This window comes from Balaenoptera ricei, chromosome 6 (genome assembly GCF_028023285.1).
Source record: "Balaenoptera ricei isolate mBalRic1 chromosome 6, mBalRic1.hap2, whole genome shotgun sequence".
NCBI lineage: Eukaryota > Metazoa > Chordata > Mammalia > Artiodactyla > Balaenopteridae > Balaenoptera > Balaenoptera ricei.
The window spans coordinates 66,425,279-66,438,164 of NC_082644.1; the positions used below are offsets into that span (position 1 = coordinate 66,425,279).

A 12,886-nucleotide genomic window follows, 5' to 3' on the forward strand; every position below is an offset into this window, starting at 1 on the left:
CTTTTAAAAATATTCTAGTTTGTTAGATATTCCTAATAATTTCAATTTCGTGTCTGAACTAAAATTTATTTCACTTTCTAATGTAAGAATGCCTTGCTTAAAGTTAACTCAGTCTATAAAAATCAGAATTTTAAAAGTGAGTTAGAGGTGAAATTATTCACTTTTAAAATACTAGATTTATTTTCCTTAATTTTTAAATTATCCTTGCTTTTTCACATATTTATGTTACCTGTCTAGCCATATAGGCATCTGAAGTTTCGGAATTTACAAACAAACTTGGTGTTTTATTCCAGTTGTGAAATGGTCAATCTGTGTTGCTTCCAGTTGTCTTTTTTATTAGAGGCTCTAGTGTTTGAGGCTATTATCTGGAACCAGGGAAAATTATGTCCCTATGTAGCTCTTTAAATTGATCCCTGTCTAAAACAAAACTGCGGATCAGCCCCTTCGATTCTCCCCAGAGGTCTCAGCTCAAAATATGAAGAAGTTCTTTCAGCACTGAAAGTGGAAAAATGTAAAGGTCAGGCTGTATCTCTTCAGAATGTTGGCAAGTCTCTTTACCAATATGCTATTTAATATACCAATACTTGTACTGAATATGCAGTGATACAGAGGGAAATAAAAAACAGAACTGAAGGATTATAAAAAAATTATTTTTATACATAGTAAGGAAAACATTCCACAGCATACTAAACATTCCATTTCCCTTCGTGTTATCTGTCTCTTTATCGCTCATCCTTTCTCCAATGGTAGCTGTTTGGACTACTCAACCCAAGATCCGCAGCTTTCCGTCATATTAAGTTTGAGAGCTTAAATATGGTATTCTCTTCATTTGAAGCCTCAGGGTGTTCCCCTCGTTTAATTAGAGCTAGGTGGTTATCCTTTACTCCTAGAAACACTCCAGGATTGCTCTTACATTCAAATGAAACACATTGAGAGGTCTCCTCATGAAGGACAAAGAAGACCTGTTCTGGCAATGGGTTTTCACATTTTTGTAGCTGAGGAAGACAAGAGAGAAAGTAACCAATATGTGAGTTGGAAGTCCAGAGTCAACTTTACATTCCTGTATTGGAAACTAAAGGAGAATAATTATTCATAACTTGATATTTCTAGCAAGCCTGCTTACTGAGAAGGGGATGGGAGGTGGGGAAGAAATGAGCAGAGGGCCAAAGTAGGGGGATTTGATTTGATTCACTGATAGTATATTTTGAGAGACATGATGGCTTAGAATGACTGGGTCTGGATGCAGTATTTCTGGATTCATACTTCTCTTTTGCCATGTAGTATCTCTGAGACCTGGACACTTTGCTTTACCTTTCAAGCCTCAGTTTTTTAGTGTAGCCAGTTTTCTAGATCGGTCAACCCCCAACTTACCCACAGATACATGAGTGATAGAAATGATTATTATTTTAAGTTATTAAGTGTTAGGGATGGTTTGTTACACAGCAAACCTAGCCAATACAATAACTTCATAAGAGAGTTACTGTGAGAATTAAATGAGATAGTACTTGTAAAACCTTTAGCACACTTCTTGGTATATAATAAAGCTCAGTAGGGGTCAGCACTTATTATTGAGTAGTTATATATGCCAAACACTATTATATATACTTAAGAATGTTTTGTTAAGGGAGATGCTGATTACCATCCAGAGTTTATATTAATACCTTGCATGGCTATATTAGTTAGCTCTATATATTGTATATTTATGTAATTTATCTTCTATATTAGACTTTCATGTTTTCTTCTTTGTGTCCACTTTGGCTTGTTTGTTCCTCAAGATGTTTATAATTCTTCATCATGACCAATATAATACTGCTATTTACTAACTGAAGAAGACAATGCAGTGAATCCTATGATTAAAATGTAGATTATTATGTTATCTATATATCTTGGCATATGGAAATGTTTATGACTCTCCCTTTAGCCAGTCTCAGAGTATAAAATTAGTCTTTCAATTGCCTAAGAAAACCATATTTTACAAGGAAGTACTTCCTGGAAGAACATAGTAGTTCCTACAGCCAAATAGAAAGGATTCGAGTCATTCTATATAGCAGTGCTTCTCAAACTTTAATGTACCTATGAATCTCCTGGAGATTTGTTAAAATGCTGATTTTGATTCAGTTGTGAGGGAGCCTGAAAGTCTACATTTCTATAAAGCTCTCAGGCAATGCTGTACTGCTGGCAGAGATCAAACTTTCAGTAGCAAGGCTACACATGCCATTTCACTCCCTTCCATGTTCCAGAAGCAAGTTATTAATCATAACTGATTTTGTTTTATGTACAATAGCACAAACAAAACTTCTTCTTCAAAGTACCCCAAACACCCAAATCTGCACAGATGAGTAGAGTCAGTCATGACAGTTAGGTGCATATTTCTATTACCTCCACAGAATGCTCCTTACTGTTGGCATGCAGCAAGAAGTCTTTGTCTTTTGTGGGGCTCAGGTTTACCATTAACTTCCGATGATCACCACCACCATCTTGCAATTAAAAAATGCAAATTATAAAGTTAAGAATTGTAACTCATTTTAATTTAAATGAATTTAACACCCAGGAAAAGAGTCCAAGGTGTCATATAAAATAACTACTTCATTCAACAACACATCTCTTAGAAATACTTGTACCCAGATGAAACTAAAGAGTCATTGGACAGTAAGGGGTAATTCTAAGTCCCCTTAGGAGAGAGGTTAGTTTTCTTATATACTATTAGAATAATAGTAGAATTGTGACTCTAATGGGTATTTCTCTAGTTGTCAGCTTCCCTGTCTGCATAGAAAGCCACTGATGGTTGTCCCCCAATATCCAACTCCTCTTTTTGTGTAATAATAGAATGTTTCCCACCCTGCCTTCTTGTAGCTAAGTGTAGCAATATGTCTAAATTCTGAGCAACATAAGGGGAATAGAAGTGTCAGGTGCAACTTCCAGGTTGCATCCTTAAAGGGAAATAGAACTCATATAATACATCTGTCTTCCTCTGTCCTGCTGAATGGATATTTTCATGGTGGCAAGGAATCTTGAGCCATGTGGATGTTGGCAGAGCCACAAAGAGAAAAGGAGCTGGGTCTGGGCAACCTGTTGAGCAGAACTGCCATTCCAGCCCTGGCTAAAACAGAAATAAAGTTTTGTATAACTTAAGACACTATTATTCTGAATCTCTGTTAAATGTAGCCAAACATTTATCCTAATTATTAAACTGCAAAATGGATGAGATGGAGTATATCCTTTTAGAATCTTAGATCCAAGATTTTTACCATGAGTTTGGGTTGGAGAGAACCTTCTGAGACTGCTTTCCTTTCCCATGGAGCATTTTTGGATTTGTCTTTACCCTAAATTTAAGAATTCAAGCACTAGATCTACCCAGCTTTTGAAATTACCTGTTTCACTTGAGGGGAATTGGGAATCATAGTAACGGAGTAACACCTTGTCTGAAAGAGAATGCATAAAATCCCTTTGGTGAGATACAATTTTATCAAATGGTTCAGTTTCAACATATATATAACATCGGAAAACATCCTCTTCTTTTATTGTATATCAATAAAAGCAAAACTTCTGTGGTTTTGAGAAAGGTCTTAAAAATGTATAAATATATTCTGAGGAATTCTCCAACAATGTTGGTATTAAAATATTTTAAATGTTGTTCATAGCATTGGTATATTCTTTTACTAGGGTTTATACTTTAATGATACTGATAAAGCTGGAAAGATCTAGTAGATAATTTAGCGATAGCAAATATATGTGGTACCTCTTTCCACATTTCACAACAGATACCACTTCTCAGTATCATCCTTCTTCCCTGATGAATCCTGAATAAGCTTTTTTTTTTTAACTTATTTTATTTATTTATTTTTGGCTGCGTTGGGCTTTTGTTGCTGCACGGGCTTTTCTCTAGTTGTGGCGAGCGGGGGCTACCCTTCGTTGCAGTGCGCGGGCTTCTCATCGCGGTGGCCTCTGTTGTTGCGGAGCACGGGCTTTAGGCGTATGGACTTCAGTAGTTGTGGCTCGCGGGCTCTAGAGCGCAGACTCAGTGGTTGTGGCACACGGGCTTAGTTGCTCCGTGGCATGTGGGATCCTCCCGGACGAGGACTCGAACCTATGTCCCCTGCATTGGCAGGCAGATTCTTAACCACTGCGCCACCAGGGAAGCCCCCTGAATAAGCTTCTGAATCCTCCTCAATATAGTGATATTCAAGCATCCCCTGACAATGCATTGGAGTTAGCACATAGCATGAAATCTATTTGCCATGTCTGAGTTAATCTATTGTTTATGGTTTGGTAAATTTATTTTTTTTACTTTACTAGTCATCATTATATCATTAAAGACAAAAAGAAATACTCTACCTTTCTCTTGGTCTTTTCCTAAGTCATCAACATAGATCTCATAATTTCCATCCTCGAAAACAAAAGTAATGGATTGATCATTGTATGTACTCAGGGAAGCAGAATGTTCTGTAACAAGTAAAAATCTTGTCATTAAGAATTCAAAAACCTTGTTTCCATGAAAAATCTTTTAGAAATTAAAAAAAAAGCCTTCTCAATGGGTTGTGTTTGTTTCTGCAATTTGAGCTGCACTTTGTCCATCACTGTTGGATAGATGAAAGCCTCTGGCCCAAGCTTAATGTAGCTAAAAGGCTGAGGTGTGCCACCTGAATGGGATTAAAGATGCTAGCATCCTGCATGAAGGCCATGGTAGGCCATGTTAGTGTGCTTATGGGAGGGTTTAGTGGGGAGAAAGAAGCTGGAAAAGTTATAGACTTTGCCTGAGGAAACCTCTGCTTCCTGACTCCACATGATCTAGGGAACTATGGGCAAGAAGGGACTGTATTTTGATAGACATGGATAAGTGAATACCCATCCGTAAAGCATGGAGTTACTCAGAGACTTTCAACAGTCCTGGAGAATGCAGATGTGAGCCTCATTCTGTCTTCTGGCTAAATAACAGTGACACTTAAAGCAGTACTCTCAATTTTTTTTTAATATACGAGCACACATAGAAAATGATAATATTTCTACCGCATGCTGAGGTAAACTGGAGCAGATTTAGAGACTACATATATAGGTCCTGGAGGAAAAAATCATATTTTCTTTATAGTATAGAATTATGCTAAAGAAAATAATATATAACAAATTAAGACTATTAAATATTGAATATTTGCACAAGTATGTGATATAATTTAAAACCATTTTAACAACTATTTAAAATACTTGAGTTGAAATTATATTTAAAAAATATAATAGCTCTTCCTTTTCTTTCATTGTCAAAATGTTGAAGTTTGGGGAGATAATGTGGTTTTTTTCCCCAAAGGATAATGTATTTTTCACAGGAATAATGTATATGAAATTCCAATCCATAGCAAGCATTTCAAAATAATAATGGAATGCTAACTATAGAACGCACATGCATTGTTAGAGCAACTACCCTGTACTTAGTTTGGATACCACTACATGGGCACATCAGCAACAAATGGACAGAAGTTTCTGATATATTTACATGAAATTGTAGACTTGGGGCTGCTTCCTGGTGTGGCACTTCCACGGTCCGTGTCTTACCTCCCTCCTCACCCTCACACCACCCCTGTGACCAGTCTTACCTTTGATACTTGGAAGACCAGTTGCTGTAGTATATTTCTGGACCCTAGTTTTATCGAAGGTGAAGCTCTTCACAGACTGTCCAATGTGTTCCAGCTCCTGACAGGCAGCGAATACCAGACATTGCTCTTTGTACTTTTTAGCTGCAGGACAGGTGTAGGAATAAGATTGGACTGTCAGTCCTCACTCTGTGCAGAACCCCTCTCCCATCTCTCCTTTGAGGATTTCCAGTCGAGGCTGCTTGCTGACAATGATGACTGACCCCAGGGTTTCAGTCACCCCATGGTCTGAAGGAATCAATACCTCCTATACACTTATATCCCAATAGGGCACACCCACTGGAGTCCAGGCAAAAGAAAACTAGTCACCCATGGTCTCAACACCCAAAAGGCAACCACTATTCATTTTAGTTTACTTCCTTTAAATAAAAGAAAAAAACACTTAAAAATATTGTAAATATATTTATAATTTTGTATCCTCTATTTTCACTTAATATTATAGCATAACCATTTCTCCCATGCTATTAAAAACTCTATATGCCCTTCTGAAAATGGCTAAAAAATAGTTCATCATCCTTACTCTTTTCCAGAAGGAATTTGGATGAGGAAAAAAATTATGTATCTTGATGTGGTAAGTGAAGGCAAATAGATGCCCATCATTATGTTGAAAAATTATCAGGAAATGCAGTTTCTCCTTACCTGTTCTTGGTGAATGCCTTTTGGTGGTTTCTTTCCTAAAGTAACAGGTCTTCTTTTCTATTTTAAGGCCAGAGCGTAGCTGCATAGAGTACATGGGGCAAACTTCTTCAGCCTTCTGTTGGGATTCTGAGCAATTGAAAAAATTGTGATACCATTTCATTCCATCCATCTTTATCCTTTTACAAACCCTGAGTGTACCAGACCAAGAAAGCAACTACAGGTCCACAGTATCTTATCAGAAACCTTGGGGCCAGTTGTGTTTCAAAATTCAGAGTTTATTAGATTTTAACATTGTCATGTAGACCATATATTGTATATAACTAGAACACCCAGCAGGGACTAAGGCAGCACCTCATAATAAAAAGTTAATAATTTTATAGTGAAACAGGAAAATTTACATAAAGTGAAATAAATAAAGACCTCATGTGGTTCAGGTCAGGATTTAACTGTCAAATGAGTTCAGGTCGTATTTTGCTGTCAAACGAGATACGAAAAACTTTAGGTCTTTAGAAAAGATTTTGATTTCAAAATTGGTTTAAGGGAGTGTGGATCTACATCCAACATATAGCAATTTTTGCCTAACTGGGGGGGGAGCTCTTTGATCATATGAAATCTACAATCATTTCTACGTATCTAGAATATACTTTTAATAATTTTGGAGAGATGACTATAGTCTATAAAGGTTATTGATACTAAAAATAGCCAACCCATGTTAGGGAGCTTTCTGCCTATGTTTTCTTCTAGGAGTTTTGTGGTTTCAGGTCTTACATTTAAGTCTTTAATCCATTGGGTGTTAATTTTTGTGAGTGGTGTAGATAGGAGTTATGTTTCATTCTTTTACATGTTATTATCCAGTTTTCCCTGCACCATTTATTGAAGAGACCATCTTTTCTCCATTGAGTTTTTTTTTTTTTTTTTCATTGAGTATTTTTGACTCCCTTGTCAAATATTATTGTGTCTACAGTGGGCCAAGCACTGTGCTGATAATTCTACATACTGTTTCCTTTAACCCTTCACAAATAATATTGCAAGGTAGGTATTATTCTCTTTGTTTTACAGATGATGATGTGAAGTTCTTAGCAGTCATGACACTTGCCCAAGGTTACAGGTCTGGTGAGAAGTTGTGACTCAAGTGTGTCTAATATCAAAGCTATGCTTCCATCTACCTCCATCTAAAAAAATGCTACACTACAACTTTAGGGAATAGCAAAATGCAAATTGAAATTAAATCAGTTGAAGTAAAAAAAATATAATCAGTTATTCAGTAATTATTATTTCATTTATCCAAATAAAAATTAAAATCTCAAATAAAACATTAAATTTGTCACTTGGAAATCATAAAAAGCCTTTCAAAGTCAAATAGAAAAGAAAGTTATAACACTTGAGTCATAGGAACTCAATTTCCAACATTATAGTAAATGAATTATCAAGCAATTTATGCAATATAGCCAAATTTCAATTGTTGACAGTAATTCAGAAAATGAAAATAATTACTTGTGATTTGAGATCCATTCTATGATTTTTTTTTATTCTCAAGAAGATTTGCCTTCCTAATATGCTTTTCAAAGTTAAGTGGAATAAACTTTTGTTAGTTACTGTTTTGAATTATCTATATCTTACTTCCAATTCAGATGGGCATCTACCTTTAAGTATCTTCAACGGTCTGAACAGGGCAAGGCCATTAAATCATACTCATTCACCCTGAAAATCCCTAATATTCCTTTATAATACAGATATGTCAGCTATGGTATCTCACATTTATATAGTGCAAAGATAATTTACAAAGCTGTGCCAGAGCCAACACTGAACTTGGTCTCCTGACAACTAATTTAATACAATATGTCATTAATTGCATGTTTTGTGCTGGTCTTAGCCTGTCAATAACCAATGTTGTTTTTGGGCTGGCTGTTAAGGTTCTTATTATGATTGCAAGATGACCTTCAGCAATAACCAACAGGAAACTGAAGAAATCAAGGTTAATTAATTATAGGATCTGTAAATTACACTGCATATCTGGGACCCCACAGAGAAGTCACAGGTAGAGAGGGTGCACGGGCGTGGGATTCTGCTTTTATTGGAGTTGAGGGTGGGAGCCTAGGAGAGCGAACTGGTGAATTTAAAACATAAAAGCAGGAATTTAAAGTGTGGGAAAAAAAAAAAAGAAAGTAGTCCAAATGGCCAGTTATGGAAATCAGCCAAGATCTCCTTTTCTTTATCTAGTCTTGTGGCTGGCCGTGTATTTATTTGAGATAGCCATCTTTGAAGTAGATGCCTCTTTGAAGTGGATACCTCTTTGAAGTGCATGCCTCTTTGAAGTGCATGCCTCAGCAATCAAAGCTTAAGTCGGGCACTTGCATTACAAAATAGAAAAACAAAATCCAGCTGTCAGGGTTTACACTATACTGTATCACATTGTCTCTTCAGAGTTAAAAGGCATAAGATGATGCTCTAAGCATGCTCATTCCTGTATGCTTCTCATTATGTGTAGCATCCCATGAGGTATCCCATGCCAGGTATGTCTAATATTGAGAGTGGACTCTTTGGGGAGGAGAATATGGGTCTTTGGTAGTTAGAAGTGAAGGTCATAGCACTGGGGAAATATTATGGATGTAGAAGAATAGAATTGGGGGCTAAATATGTGAATGTAAGGGCTAGCACCTAGTGAGACAAACACTGGGTATAATTCCTTGGGGGCTGACTGTGTTTGAAGTATTTAAAATACTTTACATTGGGAGAGTTTGGAAGAAGGTATACTTTGGTATTCGGGGCAGCTGAAACTGTGGTGTGAGGGTTGTGTTCTTGGGAGGAAAGCATGAAGCTGGCATGGCCATGGGAACTCTGTAGAAGAGAGTGTTCCACTAGGGTCAAAGAGCCAGCTCAAACTTATGAAAAGGCTGTTGCCATTTCCTATGTCTCCATCCTGCTTGATATCTGAAGGCAGTATATTTATATGGCTTTTAAGGAAATTCTCACAAGCAATTTCTTCATAGCAACTGCATGATGAAATCCCTCAGGCATTTCTGGTGAGTAAATAGGAATGGGCTTGGAAATCTTTTTGTAGAGCCAGACCACGGCTGACAGGAACTACAGAAGGGAATCACTTCATCTTTCATTTTTTCCCCAAACACTAATTTTACCAAGGTCTCTTTGCAGTGTTTACTACCTTTGACCCATTTGTTGCATTTGACTTGGGGACCACATCCTTCTTTGAACCCTTCTTCCCTTATTGTTGTATCAGCTGTCTCCTTGTTTCCCTCTGATCAGTCCATCTCTGTCTCTTTGTTAGTTCTTCCTTCTCTGCCTGATCCTAAAATGTTGGTGTTCCTGAAGGTTTTGTCCTTTGCCTTTTTTCTCTCTCTAGGCTTTCTTTCTGGGCAATCTTGCTTGCTCCAATGACTTCAATCATCTTTTTATACATTGACGACTCCCCAAACTGTAACTCTACCTTTGGTCTGTCTCCTGAGCTTTATATCTGTTGCTCTTTCTCTACAGAAATTTTGATGCCACAGGGCATTTTGACTAAAGTTACCTTAAAGCATGTCTACTTCTATCTATGTAGAGCCTTCTGAATTCTGGACATCTCTACCTGAATGACCTACACATACCCCAAATGCAAATATACTCATAATAAAAAAACAACTTCTTTATCTTTTACCCCCAATATATTCCTCCAGAATTCCCTATCTTTAAAAGCAGTACCTCTATCTGCCATTATCTGCCCAATTTTTAAATCAGAAAGCTGAGAATTATCCATTTTCCCCCTCTCCATCCTTCAATTCATTCAGTTTACCTTACTGATTTCACTTTCTGAACGTATCTGAATTTTAGTCTTTCCATTCTGTCATCTTAGGTCAGGCCCTCATCAGCAGACCCCTAAGATGAATGCAGTAGACCTCTGACCAGTTTCTATTTCTACTTTTGCCTCCTTGCTCTATCTTCACTACCACCAACATGATCTTTCCAAAATAAAAATGTCCTGTTTTTCCTCATTTAGACATTTTCAGTTGGTTCCCTTCTGTCCACAGGATAAAGTGAAAGCTCCTTCACTGTAACAGAAGATCTTCTGTGGAGAGCTGCAAACTAAAGGGGGTGATCCCTACTCAGTTCTACCTCCAACTATTGCCATGTAGGGATATGGGCCCATTTGTTGCTAGATCTTCAGATTTTTCGAGAGAAACCACACATTCAGATTTTTATGCAAAATCTCCCAATTTTAAAATGTTGTCTCAATTAAAAAACAACAGTAACACTATTCAGACCAACTAAAATACTCCTGCTGGATGGATATGTCCCAGGACTCCCGTATTGTGACCTCTGGCTAGATACATAAGGACACTGTATTTTCAGGGCAGGGAAAGGGTTGATGGATGTGGGGGAGAGGAATTAACAGAGGAGAATGACCTGACCCTGAGGAGTAGCTTCCTAGAAACAGGGAAGTAGATGAGTTCGGGGAGAGGCTTTCCTCTAGCTCATGAAGTCCCATGCCCTGTTGGCACTAGAGGTGAAATGCCCTGGTGCTGACCAGAACTCATGTGGGACCTGACTGTGTGGATACCTGTAGTGGTTGGGTATTGCGTTTTATGGCTTTGTGATTGTGTAAGATCCTGCTAGCCCAGGGGAGGAGAAGGAATTAAAATGAACTTTGTTGTTTGGGGGCTCAGAGCAGTTTATTTAGAAAAATAAGATGTGACATTTCTTGCACCTTGAGTTTTGAAAAGCAGTTCATACCTGTCACACACCACACAGGTATCTGTTGAAATTTTAGCCAGGAGTGTTTAAATAATGACAATTACAGTATTAAACTGAGCCAATATTGTTGGGGAAAAAAATCTGGTAAGGAACCATAAAAATAATGCGATGAGATTTGGGATTATCTTTATCATTGTTTCTCTGAATGGTGTAAATAAGCTGTTAGGGCCACTGCACCCTGACAGGTGGGGTTACATTTTCATTTTCCATCAATGCCAGCAACTCTGGTGTATATTCCAGCCTGCTCCCTCCCTCATTCCAGTATCTACATAGAGCCCACATCTCCTAGGGTACAAAGAAAATTCATTCTTTATTAAGAGGGAATTTGGGGACACAGAGTCACTTCTAATGAGTCACTGTTCCTGCAAGGAGCATTTTGACTCAGACATAAATAAAAGAACTAACTTAGCTGTGATTTCCTGGTAATTCAGAAACCACAGTCCAATTACTGGTTTTCCTACTTACAAAAGAAGAGCATGGGTGGGCCAGAGCCTCAGGGAGACAGAAATGATATTCTTTAACACTGCTTTCTCTTCTGGCCTAAAATGTTCAGGGAAATGCAGAAGAGCACAAAGGACAAAGATATGCCAGTCCCCACTACCATTTCTCATGCTCTATTTTCTTTCTGGTCCACCAGAGCTCTGTTAATTCTTTTGTGTTACTGCTCTCAAATGAAAAACATGAGAATAAATTTGCATAATTCTTTTCTAGGATAAGTAATTTTAAGAATCAAAGATGTTAATAGTCCTATGATCTTAAAACTAAGGCTACTACCTGACTTAGTTACCTTTCAACTTATTCCAAACCCTTTGAGTTTGCAATTGGACAGACTTGAGCATCATTTGGTCAATTCTGCTTTATTTGGGTCCTGGATTATTCAAATATCTTTGCTTGTTATTCTCTCCTTTATCAGAAGTCTCAAGTCAAGACCACAAGCTTGATATACCAAAGGTCTTAATAAATGTTTGTTGAATAAAAGTGGGTCTGTTTAAATTTTTGTTAGGAAATCTGGGAAAAAGCTTTTGGGATTTGGTGGCAGGAGGTATGGGTAGAGAAGGGGTTAATATGAAGGGCCATAATTACGTTTATCACTATTAGCAGGTTTAAGTCATCTGAGCCACTCCTGTTCTGTGATGCATCAAATAAGCAAAAGTTGGCTGGATATAGTCTGTTTAAAACCAGCACTGACTGTGTTACACATTTATGACCCATCCCTTTCAATTTCAGCTCTTGTATTCTTAGTAGTTTTTGGTAAGGTAGAATGTATAAACATTGGAATAATAAAGATTTGGTAACAGATAAAAATAGTGTGTAAAACAATCAGAAAGGCTTAAGTCCTTACTTCTCAACGTGGGAGATTTTACCAAGGCTTTGCCTGCTGAGCTGTGCATCCTTGCTGGGGAAATTTTGGTGGTTGAATACTTCATTTTAGGCTTCATTTTTCAGGCTTCTGTTGGATTAACATATAACATTACTTCAATTGTCTCAACTTGAAAACAAACAGAAACAACTGTGGCTAACTCAATATAAAATTGATAACATAGCCACATAGAGAAAATAATAATTTCAGTAAAATTTGAACATCGTATTCTGAATATATATCTATACTAGAAATATAGTGAGAGGACAAAAAGAACTGTAAAGAAATCTTAAACTTTACTTTGTGGGTTTGTTGTTAGAGGAAATATTGGTATTGAAATTCTGAGATTGTTTTTGCTATACTATGGAATAAAACAAATGTATTGGTGTTAAAGGATTTTCACTGCAGGGAAACGGAGATATAAATATAAAATAAAAGAAGAAGGGAAAATCCCTGTAGTGTTAAATTTGAATTAACAATATCAGTGTGCCCATAT

The 12,886-nt window shown here is 37.1% G+C and overlaps 1 protein-coding gene across 1 annotated transcript; it reads right to left on the minus strand.

Moving 5' to 3' along the window:
* Positions 1–788: 788 nt before the first annotated feature.
* IL33 (interleukin 33) lies at positions 789–12,469 on the minus strand. Its single transcript, XM_059926429.1, has 7 exons — positions 12,373–12,469; positions 6,282–6,407; positions 5,586–5,726; positions 4,336–4,443; positions 3,372–3,422; positions 2,380–2,477; positions 789–995 (listed from the first exon to the last, which is right to left on the minus strand). Exons 1-7 carry the CDS (start codon positions 12,467–12,469, stop codon positions 789–791), a joined length of 828 nt encoding a protein of 275 aa, XP_059782412.1.
* Between the last annotated feature and the right edge of the window lie 417 nt (positions 12,470–12,886).